The sequence below is a fragment of the Zootermopsis nevadensis genome, unplaced genomic scaffold (genome assembly GCF_977971745.1).
Source record: "Zootermopsis nevadensis isolate Lab colony 2312 unplaced genomic scaffold, Znev_1.0 Znev_ptg000030l, whole genome shotgun sequence".
Taxonomy (NCBI): domain Eukaryota; kingdom Metazoa; phylum Arthropoda; class Insecta; order Blattodea; family Termopsidae; genus Zootermopsis; species Zootermopsis nevadensis.
In genome coordinates this window covers 2,583,611-2,601,801 of record NW_028259162.1, presented here as the reverse complement: position 1 = coordinate 2,601,801, position 18,191 = coordinate 2,583,611, and the positions used below count along the sequence as shown (strand labels likewise).

The 18,191-nt window shown below is 38.7% G+C and overlaps 1 protein-coding gene across 1 annotated transcript in view; it reads right to left on the bottom strand.

Annotated features, from left to right (window-relative positions):
• nord (neuron derived neurotrophic factor nord) overlaps positions 1–13,369 on the bottom strand; it is a 33,085-nt gene extending 19,716 nt beyond the window's left edge. Inside the window, exons 1-2 of the mRNA XM_087358434.1 lie at positions 11,995–13,369; positions 6,924–7,210 (exon numbers count right to left, since the gene is read on the bottom strand). Coding sequence (XP_087214560.1) covers positions 6,924–7,195 — 272 coding nt within the window. The 5' untranslated portion in view covers positions 7,196–7,210; positions 11,995–13,369. The remainder of the gene's footprint in view (positions 1–6,923; positions 7,211–11,994) is intronic.
• Between the last annotated feature and the right edge of the window lie 4,822 nt (positions 13,370–18,191).

Below are 18,191 nucleotides of genomic sequence, written 5' to 3'. Positions count from 1 at the left end.
TAACATGGCGTGTGAAACCCATCGGATTCGTGTGTAGTTGGGGAGATAATATTAAAATGAATTTTTAGTTATGCGATTTTATGGACCCGATTCATCTGGTTCAGGACGGAAAGTAGCAGCTGACTCACAGTAATGAACTTTCGGTTTGCAAGAAATGTGTAATTTCGTGATTAGCTAAGCGACTATTAGCTTCTCAAGAAGTGCTTGTAGTTGGTGAACGCGAGCGAAGGGACGGAAGGCCAGGAATCTTTGCACGAACTGACGTAATTGAATCTGCTCCAGTCATGGCGACTTGCCTGTGGTCACTTACACGTCTTACGCTTTTGGAAACGTACACTGTCCCATACCTGACCTATCCTAATATGGAGGCTATCAAAGTCAAGTACAGAGTTGCAGCCGGTCGGGGAAACCCCGACCCACTTACACGCGGCCAATTAACACTTTTTTACTCACGGTCAGGTTTTATGTATTTCGAGTTCCTAAATGATCGTTCAGTTCCTACACCTCGAATGTCTTCACCATGTCACGGTTTAACGCAGTAATCGATAATCAATTTTATCGATTCTATTCCACATCATTGGCTTAATCCGCTTTAAAGGCGTTTTTCTATCTTGTATATTTCCATGCCAATTTATATTTTCTGTTGTTTGTAAACTGTAAATTAGCTGGTTGATCTTTCGAGAGCAAAATTTCTCTTGGCTCATATTACACATCACTAACTTTATTATCAACGCGATTTATTTCGTTCGTAGCATTGAAAGTGTTAAGTACAAGATTATATTCTTTTAGCAAACTTTATTTGGTGGGTTAAAATACTGCTACAAATATTTACTGATTGTGTTGAATGGAATGCCTCGTGATGGACTGATCTCCTATCAGTGGACACCTAATTTTTATCTAAGCGATTGTTTGAGAATTAATTCTGATTGGGAACAGACCAGAGAGCGTCGACGGAATAACTTATTTATTGACATCTTATCAGTTACTTAAGTCTGCATCGACAGTGTCTGAGAATCTAGATGGAAGAAGGAATGGTGAAACGTAAACACTTGAACTGCACGCCTAAGTTTGGCTACTCTGTACCAGATATTGAGGTCATATATTATTATCGATATAGGCCCATTATGTATTATACGATGATAGGTTAGAGGTAAATCAGCCGAATCGTGAACCTTACCACATATCTGCGTCTGGTGTCGAGGTTATGAAATTGTGGAGCTTCACCTCGCTTTCCCATACGTCTTCATGTTTTGATGTTTATAAACAGACGTTTTTACCTTTTCTGGTTTTATATTTCTTTTTAGTTTTGACTGATAACGTAGGCTCATTTCCCTTTTATTAACCAGCTGTGAGAAATATTCACTCAGTCCGTTGAAAAAGCGACTGTTTCCCAGGTGTAAAGCGGCCGGAGCGTGAAACATCTCACAACCACCCCATAAAGAGATCAAGAATACTTTAATATTTACCTCCACGCCACCAATCCACTACACTGGCTTGATGCTTAGGCACAGTGATAAATTTGGCTTAGATCAACAACTACACTGCGATTCTGGGTGTTTTTAAGAAACATCATATCAAGTGTATAGGTTTGTGTCTGATAAAATTAATTGTGCCGAGGAGTAAAGGTCACCCACAAATACACAGATTAATACGCGATTTGATGCAAAGTGTAAGGAACCTTTTTGTGCATCCTGTGGGCCCCGCCCTGCTCGTCCTCGGGACGTGTGCTGGCGTCATTGAGAGGTATAGGTGACTATGCTGGTATATGTTTTAGCGCTGTGCCGTCCAATTGTGAGACGCGGCACTCATCTCTCTCTCTCTCTCTCTCTCTCTCTCTCTCTTAACGCAATATCGCGCTCAGGCACTTGATTCATCGAAACCACTAAGCAGGTTACTTAGAGTTGTACTGCGTCCCGGGAATCACTTATCGATTCTCGACTGGGCAACGAAAAGGAAATATGAAGAAGACGATTGCTTATGAATTGTGTGTCAGGAGGCTAATGTCAGCAGATTCCGTGCAAGAACAATGCAGATGTAAGAGAACCCCGTCTCTGAGCCCAGTACTCGACAACGGGAAGTCCTGGTTTGGATATAACAAATCCTTGGAGTAGAGTTCCTACTTGAGATGCTTACAGTCGCTTGGCTGTTCGAGAAATTCCTCGGATTTTATGGAACACAAAGGTTCATTACTGTGTTTCTGAGTGCCCACCACTGCACCATATCGTCAGCCACTTGAATATGGTTCAAACCTTCACCTTATTCCTTTAAAGTCCACTGTAGTAATTTTATCCATCCTACGAACGCCTCACAAATGCCTTTCATGGCTTCAAACTTAAGTGCTGAATTATATATGTTTTCTAAAATCGTTCTTTGAGGATAGCCCTGTTTTCTATGGTCCTCATATTAAAATACTGTTGATATAAAACAGCATGTTTGTTCCTTGTATCCGTATTCCGTTGCATGTATTTTGACGTCGATGTTATAGGGAGGTGAGTGGTTGATTATGCCCGGCCACCTTACCAGAAAGGACAGAGAGAGACCTCGGTACACTTCTGATTGGGTTTTAAGGTGGCTGGTAAATACGAAGTCTCTGGCTCCAACGGATCCACGAACCCCGGTCGAGTAACGATGCTGAGATAGCAAAGGACGTCACCTCAGTCCACGGAGGCTTTAAAATAAAAATTAAAGGCTATGCCTTTCAGGACACATGGTAATTGCGGTTAATTTTTATTCAGGATCAGTGTTTTTCGAACGGGTATAACATACCTCGTTGGGCTAAGCCAGATTGTTCAGGTGTCAAACCTGCTGATTCTTTTGGATAGAGAAGAAGATGGCGCAATGTTGAACACTAGAAAGAAAGAGAGAGGAAAAACGGGCAAGCCCTTCTGAATGTTGGACTGGGTTCATTGCCTGATTCCCTCTCTTCGTCAGGGTCAATAAGGTACGTCAACCACCAATCAAATCACAGGTTGACTGACCCCTGCTAGAAAGAATGCCGCCCGCCGACAAACTGACTGATGATTTGCACTAAAGCCGTTTCATCAAATGTTTTATGGGAGCCTCAAAGTCATTGATAAAGACACATCACGTGTTTCGGTGGAGAAATCTCAGCTTACTTTTTGTAAATGTGGTACCTCCGTCCTGGATTCTGTTACCAGAATACTCGACTGTCTTCGTGACATACACTTCCTTCCAGGGACGCAGTTACCGTCGATTCAATTATCAGAATGTCACGTGATGCCAGTTTCATCACTGGAATACTGTAGTAGCGTAAAACATGTGAATTGCATTTGTAGAAAGCACATTTGTTGCGACGTCCATTATAAGAATGTACATTTATTCTGAACTCATTATCAGAATGTGATTTTCTTGTGGATTTTATCACTGGAATGTTGTTTTTAAAATTCTATTCACAAAATATCTGATACTGTGAATTCAGGTTATGTTTTGAATTTCATGTGATAATGTCGTATGACTATTCCTTTATCGAAATATCTTTAATGAAAGAGGACGACAAAGAGAAAGGATAGAATATGGATAAAGCAGAGAGACAAGAATAGTAAGGAAAAATACGTGCGAATAGTGTAATTCACAGTTTTAAATGGAGTTCCAGAACGTATGGAATTCGTAAGTAAAACTCCACTCATTTCATGACTAGACACAGAAGTGTGTGATCGGTTAGCTGCTTAAAGTCCACTGCACGCATCGGCAGGGTGAGCCTCAGAGCCGGTCTGGACGAGGTGTTGCGAAGAGGTCAATCTGTGTTCTTATTTGGAAATCGAACCCCGGTCGTTAACCCGGAACGCAGCAACATTATTTACTGAGGGATAAAATAATACAAATACGGGGTAAGAGTGCCTGGAGATCAAAGAACTTGTGCAGCCAGAAGCCACTACAAGTTACACTTCCACGTAATTTGTACTCAATGAAATTTATCAGTCTTCCCCAAAATTATAAGAAAGTTTTATTCTCGTGATACAAGAACACGTAACTCAGTGGCAAAGTATATTTCTCGAAAATTTGTCGAAGAGCTCAAAATATTTCTAGTTCTTATTAGAATCGTAGATTCAACATCGATTTTCCCTAAAGTTAAATCCTGGATGCTGGTTAATAAAGCGTCGGACTGGAAGCGGTGAAATGCCTTTTCCAAAATAATATCCAAGCATACATTTTACCATTAAGTGTGGATTTCTAATCCTGGATAGATTCAAATTTTAAAGCCGAAAAGAGCAGACAAGTGGCAGGATTTGAAAGGACACGTCGTGGCCTTCGAAGGGTATCTGACGTCCCTCGCGTGCATCTTTATTCTTCCGCTCAAGCGTCAAGAAAATGTGACACTAGAATCTAATAAAAGGAGAAAAACTGTCTACAACGGAATCCGAACTACTTCCGTTTAAAACAGGTTTCTGTTTTAATAACGTATATCATGTCATATGCACATTAGGTACACCGAGTACTTACGATGTAAAGTCTCCGTTATTTTTGTCCGATTATAAAAAAAAATTTAGTAAAAGTTTAAATTTCATAGAAATGATTTCAGATATTCTCAAGTTGTTGCCTGCGTACAGACGAAGGGACCAGCGGTTTTGGGTCTGGGAAAGACACGAAGGAATTGAAAAACGTTCAAGATATTCACACTTGTTCTGTACTCTGTGGAAGACAGTCTGCTTCAGGACTTACGATGTAACAACATGTTTATGTTTGCGTTGATATTCGTATTAAAACCGACCGCAGAGACATTTGTGCTTCGATCCACTAACGAAAATACCTTGTTCAGGCAGAACATGTCTGCGGAATGATCTGAACTCAAGAATTTAGTGTTTTTAAATATCGGCCGAGATATTAGCTACTCTGATCGAAGTTTTCCGTGCTTTTACCCCCGTCTGTCGAGGTTAAAGATAACACAGTATTTTGAAACATACCACGCACTGCTGCGTCCTTCCTAATCGCTACCTATTCACCATACATCATCGTCTCTTCAGACACGATTCTACGTTTTACACTGTCGAAGGAAGTTGTCAGTTTCTTGAGAACGACTGTACCAATGCAAATAGCACAGACGCAGGTCCTCATTTCATGTGTTTTTATGGCGTGCTACATGACAATACGTTTCAGAATGGACAGACCACCTGTTCAGCATCACCATGGTGATGAATAGGGTTAGGTATGCAAATGTACAACTCACTTTTATTTTCATTTCCATTCATGTGAGGTCACAGGTATAAGTGTGTTTTATGACCCGTAAGATTGGATGCGGCAGACAGCTGACGTATCAAACCGCGAAAGGGTTAACAAGCCGAAATGATAAAGACAGTTAAACATGGTGATGTTTCTGAAAATAAATTTTGTCAAGGGTTTGACACAACTTTTTTTTTTTTTTTACGACGAAACTCCTGTAACTTGCTCTGAACTTTGAATCTTTAACCTAGATACAATCGGTGAATGAATTTGGTAAACATTGCGAGTGGTGACTTATTTTAAATATTTCCTGGAGATTCTAATTATGGATGTTAAAGAAGGAATCGGGTTTGAAGACAGCATGAGCGAAAGCCAGAAACATAAGGAGAAAGAAGGAAAGTGAGGAAGAGAGAGATAAATATGGAAAACGGCTTAGACATAGAAAAACAAAGTATAGAAAGGAATGTAAAAGTAGTTCATTGCCGTGTTTATAGGAATACGTCACTGGTCTGTCCTGAGGCTTATAGATTGTCAAACTAAATTTCTTCAAAACTGGGTTTTATATTATCCAAAAATAGAAAAAGTTAAATTTTGGCGTAAATTCAGTGAGAAATATCTTTGGGCCAGCATGAAGAAGAATTTTAACCGTCTTGTTTAATTAAGCAATCCAAGGCCGTCATATAAGACACGCATCTCACAGCTGTGAATGAGATCTTGGCTGTCTTGTTTCACCTTGTATCACCTGCTGTTCAGATCTCTTCCAGCTGAACTGTACAAAGAAACTGCTCTTTCCCTGTACCAATAAAGTCGTAACTAAACGTCACAACGAGCATCAGTGGTGTTTGAATGATGCTGTTTCAGATTGATAATAATATCGAGAGTCACGGTGTAGTGCTTAGCTCGTCTTCGTGTTAAGTAGATCCTGGGTTTGACTCGCTGACGGGAGGCTGCTGTCTCGGATAAAGGGTTTCGTAATATTTTAATCGTTCCCCAGGAAGTTTCTGAGACATTTCCTTCAAATAGGATGCTACGTTTTTCTTCAATTTTATTACTTATAGTCGTCACAGTGTGGTCCCGCTATTCAGGGCTTTCATCACTGAAGATGGAGGCGATATGTTCCTCCGAAACATTGGCAGTCATTTGCAAGGCAAGCAGGAACACTGAGATAGACATACACAGTGTTCATGTGTGTATGTAACAAGTTGAGAAATCGACATTGAATGTTGTATTATGTTGGCTTGTTTTAAAATGTAAAGAATGTCAACTATAGGTTGTTTTTATGCTTGGAAGGATGTGTGACTGTTACAGCTCTTCATTTTAAGGCAGGAGTTTTGGACGTGTTAAAGTGTCCCCTCGCGTTTAGCAAAGGTTCCATTGTCCTAAGTTTCTTTTGTTGACATTTACGGTTAACTGCCGCAGTTAATCCCGCTGAAATAACAACTGTGTGTGGTGTGTCCAGTGGGGAAATTCTGTGCTAGGCCAATTTTTTTTTTTTTTAGAAAACATTGTTATCAGTTGTTTGCCTCTGACAGAAGGCCATGTTTCTGCGCATTAGAAACATTTTAACGCTAGTGCCTTCATAAAATGACTGCCTTGCAGTTTGTGTCACGTATTTGCATTTTCGAAACATGACAGGAAGCCCACAGTTGCGTTATCATAAACGGATATCAAATATTAATGCCCTCGGATTAAATTAAAAACGTAGATTTATGTGGCATTGTTGAGAGGAAGAAAGTGGAACTCACAGTTTTGTCTCGCCTTTGTAGAGAAATGCCGACACTTGGTGTTCCACAGGCACTACCCTGGTATCATGGAAGATGTCGTCTTTGCGTATGTTGAATCGATAACGTGGAAATCTGCTTGTGCGCGTCTGGTCGATTGACGTCGGTTCAGATGCGTCTTCTCCGGCAACCAATAGGCAGACGTGTAGCAGTACCAATGGGATTAGCGCTGCTGTCGCACGGACCAATAGCATGACGTCTCCGTCTGCTCCACCATTTCCATTGTTGCGAGGCATTTTATAGACTCTTCGCTGCAAATATCAGAAATTCATTAAGTAATGGTTAAACAGAATGAGATGCTGGCATTGTGGTCATATAGAATGGAAACATGACAATAAATAAACAGATGGTAGGCCTATATAAGACGTAACTTAATCCTTTGTGGACCAATGGTAACTATATGTACCGTACCATCTGATTTAAGAATCAGCTAGCGGTTAGAACGCTGGCCTCGTAATCCTGGGGTCTCGGGTTCGATTCCCGGCGGTGCCCGAATTTATAACTTGTGTTGGGCAAGGCCGTGGTCTAGGCAACACGGAGTTTTCCTCCGTGGCATCCCAACAATTACTCCATTCACACACAGAAGAAGGCAATGGCAAACCACTTCTGGATCATCTGCCAAGAACGTATATGAACAGGTCCCAGTCCGAGAAAAGGATGGAAGGATCCTGTTCATATGGACCTGTCGTCAGACAGAACACTAAATAATAATAAGATGAGGTGGTCTAGCGGTTAGAACGCTGGCCTTGTAATCCTGGGGTCTCGGGTTCGATTCCCGGCGGTGCCCGAATTTATAACTTGTGTTGGGCAAGGCCGTGGTCTAGGCAACACGGAGTTTTCCTCCGTGGCATCCCAACAATTACTCCATTCACACACAGAAGAAGGCAATGGCAAACCACTTCTGGATCATCTGCCAAGAACGTATATGAACAGGTCCCAGTCCGAGAAAAGGATGGAAGGATCCTGTTCATATGGACCTGTCGTCAGACAGAACACTAAATAAATAATAAATATTCTGGTGTAAGCTACTTTTTTTATTCATCTGTTTTGTGTGATTCTCAGCGTAAACAGCGATTATTTCCTTAAACAGCGTTAACTGGTTGTTCTTTGTAACGGTGAAGAGTTGTGTTTTCTTCGCGGTACGGACTGAATTCTTTAAATGTTATTTGGCCGAACTTCGGCGTCAGACGGGGATATAATGTTTCCATTTGTGTACCATGAATAACACGTTCGCCCTCACTTTGAATTAACATTCGTTTTCAGGAAACGTTCGGAAGGAATGTATTTGAATTTCAACGCTTATGCAGAAGTATTGTTTAAACAGTGTTTGTCGTCGGACCGTTACCATCAATAAAGGAAATGAAATTTTTACGTCTGTGATGTGTGGAACTTGGACACGTAAAAATATCACAAACGGCTCTCTGGTAGTGTTGGTGCTATTGGAACTGAAGTGTAACGTTGGAAGTTTATCTGTGTCGTGTAGCCTTGGTACGTTTCTCGTTTCTTCCTCTATTTCATTCCCTGTCCGGCTTCACTTCTTACACTTCAGAGAAGGAAAGAATGTTTCAGGAGATTTCAAAAAGGAATCGAGAGCTTTAAGTCTGATGGAAATTATCTCGGACCAATTGTTTATCTTCGACTTATTTTTAATATTTTGGCATGGGGAACTCATTCTCAGGCCTGTATTTGTGCCAGACTTTTAAAATTTATACCTGCAATGTCTATTATAATAATATATAGTAGAATATTTTAATTTGTAGGCTATTTAGTTAAATGTCCGTTATACATGAAAAAGTTACATTCAGAAGTCAAGGTTTAGATATTATACTTAATACTTCATGCAAACGTCGCTTATAAAGTGAGTTCTTACTGAGAAATTTTGTGGCTGTCGATTTTAGCGTCAAATCAATTGCTGATCGCCACAAAGACAAAAGTTCTAGAATTAGGATTTGAGGTTCTTAAGGCGGTGAGCACGAAGATGGCTATCTTCTGGGTTGTAGAGTCGTGTATTCTGGTAGGGGTTTATACCAACGTTTCATAATCAGAACGAATATCGCCCTGGTGATGGAGGCTGCAAAGACCTTTGAAACGTTGGTAAACTTCTACCAGACTACACGGCTCTACATCCAAGAAGACAGCTATGTTTATACCGTGATGGAAACAGGGAATTTCTTGGTTAGCTGAATAACTAAAACATAAAATCAGTGACTGTATACAGTGGAGCTATTGCAAGTAATTTCAATCCTTATAATGACGTAATATAATAATAATGATAATAATAATAACAAAAACATAAATTCAGAGTATAAGCCAATGCCTGTATTTTTGAGTGTCATATTTAGAACAACATATCCGTCCAATTTTCATAATGAAACAGCAGCCCGGATCTCATTTCGGGGGTGATTGACGTGTCTCCCCCCCCCCCCTCCAACATAACAGTACGGATGTTTGCGTGCTTCCAAACAAACACGAGCAGTTCCCACGCAACTCCGCTGGAGATGACAGGCCATCTGTTGAGTCGGAACAAATCTTCAAACTGCTGGAAATTTGAAACTAGGGAAGTCACATATGGCCGTAATCAGTGCATATGGTCAAATCTGTAAACCATATTTTTACTAACACATTTAATTATCGCTACCACAAACCCCTAGTACTGGATATTATCTTAAATAAATGTACTATTAACTGACTGAATTTTACATTTCATCTCCAGCTAACATAGAGAGGTTTATTCACTCCACCCTGCGTGTACGCTTTTATGCATAACGGCTACGACTTTAGGAACACCTCGAAATTATCTTACTTAGTGTAAATTTTAAGTGTCTTATCTGTATTGTGGGGGTACTCGACTTGAATCTAGTCCAGGCTGACGTTGCTTAAAAATGTAGTCTTGGAAGCTGTCGGATTAGATATTATCTTTTGACATAAAAGATTCATTTCTAACCCCTGTCGTAATGATTCAAGATACTACCTACATCGCATATTATATGACCTGCGCAGTCGGTGTATCATAAAATTACCTTCAAATGTTCGATTATGACGCGTCAGATATTGTAATTTTTGGGTCTCTGCGTATTTGTTGAAACAACTGGTTTAGAATTTCACATTTGTGTAGTAAATACGAGTACTAATGTATAATACCATTAGGTCGCGGAGTACTCTTTGAAAACCAGTAAGCTAGATTCTAGATTTATGATTATAATACGTATTCTTTAAAATTTGGTACTACATATATGTTTTTGACGATATTTTAACCTATGTTTCGATGCTGTCTAGGTACATAAATAAATAATCAATGTCTACCTACGAATCAACATCGTTATTCTCCCAATCTAAAATATAATTTTGGCACTTTTTAGTCCAGTGTAATTTTTGTTTGTAAGGTAAACCTAAATTGACTTCTTTCTTTGGTTTCTTATGTTGGGGGAATACCACAAATTACAAGCATTTTAAAACATGTATAACAGAAAACTAATTGGACCAAAGTGTGAAATTTGGTGCCCTCTTGGCCTATTACGTAACGAAAAACCGTGTGACATTTATAGGCCATCTATAATTGTAAAATCAAGACTGCGATTTCTGGACGGTATGTAACTAGGATGGGGGACATGTAAAATGATTACCAATTTCGGTGGGAATATCTCTTTGTAAACACTCATGGGAGGATAATATTAATATAGATGTTAGGGAGGGTGGGATTTGGAAGAACCTTGTCACTCACCACTGCGAGCAGAGTTGCTCCTTTAAGATCTGCTACCATAGTGTTACCTGAAGAGAATCAGGCGGGGTAAGAAACAGGTAGTGTAAATACAGGACAAGAAGACAAATTATTTTCCTTGTTAGGATTGAGTGAGGTGAAAACGGATGTAGTTTTGACTACAGAACCGCCATTCTGCGATTAATTAAGTTTATGGTAATAAATATTAAAGAAACGCAATATTCTGCCTGAAAAAAAAATCATTGAAAAATGACCAAACCAATACTTGACTCTGCCAAAAATAGTCATATAATCATAATGCTAAGCAAGCAACATTATTTTGACAAGCTATTTTTGTATAGACAAAAAACCTTTTAAGTAAAAACTGTTTGGAACAAGGACCGTGTGTTCCCAATCTGGTTGGTCCCCCATTCCGTCAAACCCTTCACCCCCTCTCCTCCTCCCTTAACCCCTACATGAGTCAAGGTTAATTTTGTTGACGGCATTCTATAATGAATGGTTAGTGAAATTACAAGCAGTCGGAAGACGGCAATAATTTTTTCGTAGTTTTAATCCGAATTTTTGTGGACAGCTGTTGGGAATTTCGCTATTTCCAACACTAAATTAACTTTGCTTGGATGTTTATGTTTTATCGTCGTTCCAGTAGTAAATTTATACCGCTCTTCGAGACTTTTTCCTCCGGGATAAAGCTTGAAAATTACCACCTCTGTCTACTACCCAGGTCTAGATTGAGTGGAGTCTTGTATTTACCTTATCCACACATCTTTATCTCGCGGTGTTTGGAAATAGGTACTGTAGAACAATTTAATTATCTATGTCTTCCACCTGATTTAGCATTCAGTAACACTGCATTTTGTTTTTATGTGTATCGTATGACTTTCCCTGTAAACAGCGTTAACCAGTTGATATTTTTAAAGGTGAAGAGTTGTGTTTTCTTCGCGGTACGGACTGAATTCTTAAATAGTATTTAGCATAGCGTCGCCTTTAAGGGGTTAATCTATTCGATATAGTTGTGTGTTGATTCTGAAAGTATACGACACAAACCAGTTTTTCAGCAGATAACATCGAACGACTAAGACGTTTTCTCAGTTGCAATATAGATTAAACTGATATTTACAGTTGTACAAAGTAAAGATATTCCATGAAAGTTTACATAAACTAGTGGAGGTAGTGCTCCACCGTTTCCTTAGATCCTGATTAATATACTTCAAGTATGCATTTGATAGGTTGTGGCGGCAATATATTACGTAAAATTCAGAACATGTGTCAGCGTGGCAAACATTTCCTGATAAAACACACTTGGAATTAATCGCTTACCTGTTTTGAGAAGATAGCAGAGAGCACCTGCTCTGTAGACCGTCCCGCTTTACTATGGCGTCAGGAGGGTTGCCGGTGTGCACGTGCTAAGGTAGCATCTGAAGTAAACTTCACGTTGCGTAATGCATTTGAATTCTAGTGGAACTGTTTCTGAACCGTTAGTATGTTTTTAATGACCTTTGACCAGCCAGGAAATTAATAGTACGGTGTTTTAAATGTGAAATAATTTGTTGAGGCTTTTGCACTAATGCGGCTTCATTGAAAATATGATAGTCAAACTGATTCTGAATAGTGAAATCGCTTTATGAACGTTGTAACCTGTTCTTCGTGATAAAGACTAGAATGCTAAACACAATCAATGCAATTCCTAATACTGTAGAGAATTATCTTTTGAAAAACACTCACTTCCAAATGCAGAACAATTACAGTAGATGTTCATTGTTTACAGTGTTTCGCCAGTCTAAGGTAAACGTCACACGAAATAAATGGCATGTTGAATAATATTACATTTTGTGCATTTGGTGTTTTATTTCAATTTCCAAAAGCCAGGAATTTTATTTACTAGTATTTCAAGATACACTCAGACCCGTTATTAATCCGATCTTGACTTCGATTTCAAAACAAGATCATATTGATAAAACAAAACATTTAACACTTCAGAACCAGTTTCTAATATGACTGATATTTTAACGCTAGGTAGATAAAGACAAGACTTGAATGATTTGGGTTTACGCGATGTTTGAAAGTGTGACTGTCTTCAGATTCTTTTTATAAGCCTTGAGCAAGTAAGATTTTTTTAAAAAAATAGAATGGAGTATGGATGTGCAGCGATTATTTTTAAATTGACACGAGCTTTGTTAATAACTTTCCTTATCTTGTGATGCTTACAATGATGAGAACATTAGGAAATAGATAGACTATTACTTATTTCTTCTCCAGACAACTGGTTTTAAGCTTTCTAACGTTTCGGTTATTGAATGTTCTGGGTGAAGACAGCGATTCTACCTACGTAATTACACAATTTATTAATATACAGACACAAAACTTTTGTCGGTGACTGCTGATAAACGTTAGTGTATCGAAAGTATAAATGTATCTGAAATCTCTGACACAAATAAATGATGTTGCTGGTAGTGAAATCGTGCTGTGTTTGTGATCCTGTTAATGGTGTGGAGAGGAGAAAGGTAGGCAAGGCAGAAGACGTCACCGGACGCTGAATTTTGAAGACGCCGGACACAGATCTTGCCGTACTTCCGCTCTGGGAGAGGGTTTAAGGCGCCGTATCCTCGACTTTCCTGAAACTGTCTTGACCTGATCAGCTAATGAAGCGGGCACCGAACAAGTAACAAGACTGGCAGACACACACCTGATCCACAGCCTTGTTATAGTAAAGAGCACCACGCATGCGCTGTGCAGGACTCCACCTCTACTTAGAGAAAAATTTTAAGTGAGAGAGGGGATGGTTGTCATGGAAACCATCTCCCGCCAACTGGTCTGGACCCCCCCATTCAAAAGAAAAAAAAGGAAACAGAGAGGGTTACCTTTCTGCTTCCTTCATTGATGAGATGAAGAACATTGCTACTTCTTTATTCTAAGTGGAGGACGGTTGATATTGCAGGCGTCTGTAAGTTTCTTCAACGAGCATGAAGTTTAAATTTGAGTCAGGCAGTACATGATTTGAATCTGGTCTGTGTAATAATGCTCCATTTTTATTATTTAGTGTGAGGAGTATTTTCTGATGGGTTAAAGCGGCCGGAACGTGAATTTTTACCTCTGTGGCCCAGCATCCATTCACGACGTTGAACTTGTTATTATTTTATGGGAAGACCAATAAGGAGATGGAGTGTAACACAAGGGTTACTAAACGGAATAGGTTGAGAAGATGACGGATGGATGGAACTGGCTGGCTCAGGATCGTTTCCAGAGACGGCTGTGGTATTAGCGGCGTTGAACCTTCGGTTCATCCACCACAGCGGTAGTAATCATCAGGAGCTATTTCTGAGATATTTTGTTTTGTCCAGGAGATGTGTTCCTTCATCGAATTTCCAGTTCTCCGGACGAGTACTTACTTGAACCTCGGCCTGTTCCTGTCTGTTCTAACGTGTCTTGCATTCTGTCGTCTCGGTATCGACTCCCAATAGTTTGCTGAGACATTGTATCACTGCCCCTGTAAATGTGGCGTGATGTAGCACTTAAATGTACCACGTGCTGTCTGTGATGAGGGTTCTTCACCTTTTAAGTTTTTTTTTCTGTCGGGTGGACTTGCAACATGACGCAAGAAGCAGAATGTATTTTTTTTTGTTTTTAACCTATTTTCATTTCTTAAAGAAAAAAAGTATGAAATCATGTCTCGTGTGTGTCCGTTTTTAAACTTTTGAACTCATTTACAGATTTTTAAGAAAGGTGATTTGAACGTTGTGCTATAAGAGACAACCCCAATCAGGTACGTTGTAATTTCCTAAAAAAAAAAAACACAGTAACAATATGGAATGTGCTCGAACTTGTGATTGCGGAGCGACACTACCACTATTTAATATATGGTCCTGAAACAATATATTGTAATATGTGTTCGAAAAACATAGGTCTGTAACTTTTATCACGATATTTTAATTTTTTCATTGTAAATCAAGGATATGGTGGCTGGATGGATATGTAATTTCCAGTTTGATGGTTATTTATTAATTATTAAGGCTAGATTTTTTTAAATTTACTATGGATATATATCATAAAATAGCCAATAATTGTATATAAATTAACAGTGATAATCATGAAATATAGGTGAGGAACTTTAATATTATATCCGGCAAATTGTAATGTACCCAAAATCTATGTTTAATTAATAGGTTCTTCCAGTTAAGAAAATGTATGATACAAATTCTGTACAGTATTAATAGATCGAATATGTAACGTATTTAAAGTCGCAAGCAATTCAAATGTAGACTGAATTAGAATTTGATCTTTTGTAGGAATCTTGTATGCTAGCACATAAAATAATTGCGTTATGGTATTGGATTATAAAATTGCTGTAGGTATACTTAAATATGTCATTAAGAACACAAATCTTGTGTGTCCATTTCTCTAACACGAAATAGCTTGAACCTGGTGTGTTAGAGGCAATTGCATACACTGTAATGTGGATTGCTTGGCAGTAAGTCTATTCATTCTCACGGTAATGAAGTTTTCATAATTTCTTCCTTCTGTAATACATCAAGATAGAAACATAAATATACATCATTTTATAATACTATTGTCATTGCTACTTAAAATCGCCACACACCAATATTTCTGAATATAGAATTACTTTAGAACATAAGCGATATTTTAAATATTAGCATTAAACATTTTAATTATTTAAAACTACCTTATTGTATTAAATATGAGTTTTATGCATAGGAACTACATGTTCTTATGGTGACACATGAAAATACGATACTTTGTCAACAGTTGAGTCGTTTCTAATTAAGACTCGTGTCAGCCCTGAAGATGGCAATGGCTGAAACATGTATGGTTGCATTAACTGTGTAAAACAAATGTATTATTAATGCGTGTATAAGTAAGAATCGTCGTGTGTGACGGGAGATAAACACTTTGTCAAAAATCCACAACAGGATGCTTACCTACAAGCTGCTGGACGTTGCTAATACTGTCCCCTTCATTTATCTTGGCGTGTTAAAGAAATTTGGGGTGGGGGGGGGCAGAATCGGGTAAGATTAGTATGAAACTCACAACACACGTTTCTTCCATTACTATCATATAAAATAACATTTCCCCGTTGAAAGTGTCGTATGGCCACCGAGCACAAACACCAAATGGAGCGAATACCACCGAGCGGAACGTTATCTGATGCGTGAATCCAGGCTTCGTCATCTCGTTGTATAAATCAAGCCATAATCATTACCGCGGACTATCAGACACCGAGTAAACTGACGCTTAAAATATACTAACTAACAGTGCTTATAGACTCCTATTCAGTGCCATGCTGCCTGAGCTTTTTCGTGCCTTATCGTGTTGTATAGCTTGCATATTCGTTAGGCATAATTGCTTTACGGTAAGTACGATCGACTCAGGTCGTAAGAGCTATATTCCTCCCCTTTTCATTCTTAGAATCTGCGTTTCGAATTGTCTGTATCCTGTTCCATGTGCCAAGATTTGTGGGGCCGTAAATACGCTCTGCCATTTCAGTCAAAGTTATGCGATTTCAGATGTTTGACCCGGGGTGTCAGAAACCTTCTTCAGGTGAATCATGTACATCTGCATCAGTAACAACGGGGAAGGTGTAAAGTCTTTAAAGGGCAGCGGTAATTGAATTTAGCGTCTGTTTAAGCTTTCATTAACTTGACATTTCGCCCACATTGTGTATTTATAGGTTTAATTTCTTTCCCTCTACAAACAGAGATCATTTTTCTACATTCTGCATCAGATACATTGTATTTTTTTTCGGGTAACATTCTTTTGTTGTGAAATTAAACAGACTTGACCTAATTTCAACGTAGACATTAATTATCAAGTTTAATCGAATTTCGTTGTATCGATCCGGACATGAAACATACGGACGGACAGAAACAATCTCCTCATAATGTGTTAATTCCATGCATTTAGAGCAAAAACAATAAAAAATAATTACATCGGACATTATTTCTTACACATCCAAACAATACAAGAAGACTGTGGTAGTTATATAGGACATAATGAAACAGATTTACTTGTCTTAATTGGCTTAAGAGTAGTACTAGTACATGCTGACGAGAAGGCTATGGAGGATAACATTAAGATAGATCATAAATAAATGGATTGTGAGGATGGAACTGGCTCAGGATTATATGCAATAGCGGATTTTGATATTAGCGCTGTTTAACCTTTGGATTCTGGTACCAAAGTCAGGTTTTTCGACATACAACCTGAATTTGAGATCTGTGGACAGTTATGACCCCTTATAATATTGCAGGTGATTTGTTACAAACGTTTTAGTTGTCAGCTACATTGAAGATGGGGACAGTAGTTTTTTTTTCCAAAACGTTTATATTGACCCATGACATAACAACCCAGAAGGTTACAATCCACTGCCGCCTTCTGTTCAAGGGGTCCTCCGAGTGTGAGTCATTTGTGATATTTGTCCTGAGAGGTTTCTATGAAGTATGTTAAATGCTATTTTACTGCGGGACCGTCTTCAGCAGTGGTCTCTGCTTAATGATCTAAAGCCCTGAAGGAGTTCTGTCCGTACGGTGAACTTGGAGTAATCGGTAGATTGCAAGGCTCATTGAAACGTCTTACAAATGAACATTCATTGGCCGGCGAAACGGCCCTGGGCCGCTTATGGAGTTTTGCTTTCGCACGGCTATCATTGGGCCTAGAAGTATTTACGTCTTAATGGCAGGAAGTGAACACGTGAGGACAACCTATAGTCATCATATAATAAAAAATTGCTGTGTTGTAAAATTTGTTTTTAATTTATACTACCCTCTTCGTTAGTTGTTCGAGTACAAATAGCAAAGTTTTGCCTTTAAGGCATGGCAACTGCCAAATGCTCTGTAGGTGGATTGTTTCCGGTATCCAGTACACGGCCAATTTCAGGAACATAATCTGTCTCATCTTTGTTTATATCTTGATATCGTATAATTTTAATTTAATTGGTTTAACAGCACTGATAGCTTAAACTGTAATTTTCTTTAATTTTCTAAACTTCCTCCGCCTAATGAAGCAATAAATCTCTTTGCAGTGCAAGAACGTAGTATAAAATGGCTCATAGAACAGTAAGGTTGATATGGATTTGCTTCTTGAGTACGTTTTATATCAATCTATATTGCACGAAACTTTGTCATAGGCTCCATAATTCAATACGTAAGTATCGTTAAATATCATAAAGAATTATTCCTAAACCAAGCATCTTCATGAAGAATCGAACTCTGTAAAGATGTTTGGTTTGAATACTTTCCCCAGTATACGCCCTGCCGAAACAAACAATTTTTTCTGTGTTCAATCCTTCTAACATGCTTAGATTTCGAGCTACAAAATCCACCTTTACCGCGACTAGAACTCAGGACACTTAAGGAATTTTAGCAGTTGTGAAATGTATTTCTAATTTCAAGGCATAAGCTGGCAAGTTTAGTATAAATTTTTATATCTGTTCACCAGATATAAGAGATCGTACATACATATACAAAGAAATCAATCTTGACGATGGCATATCCTATAAGCGA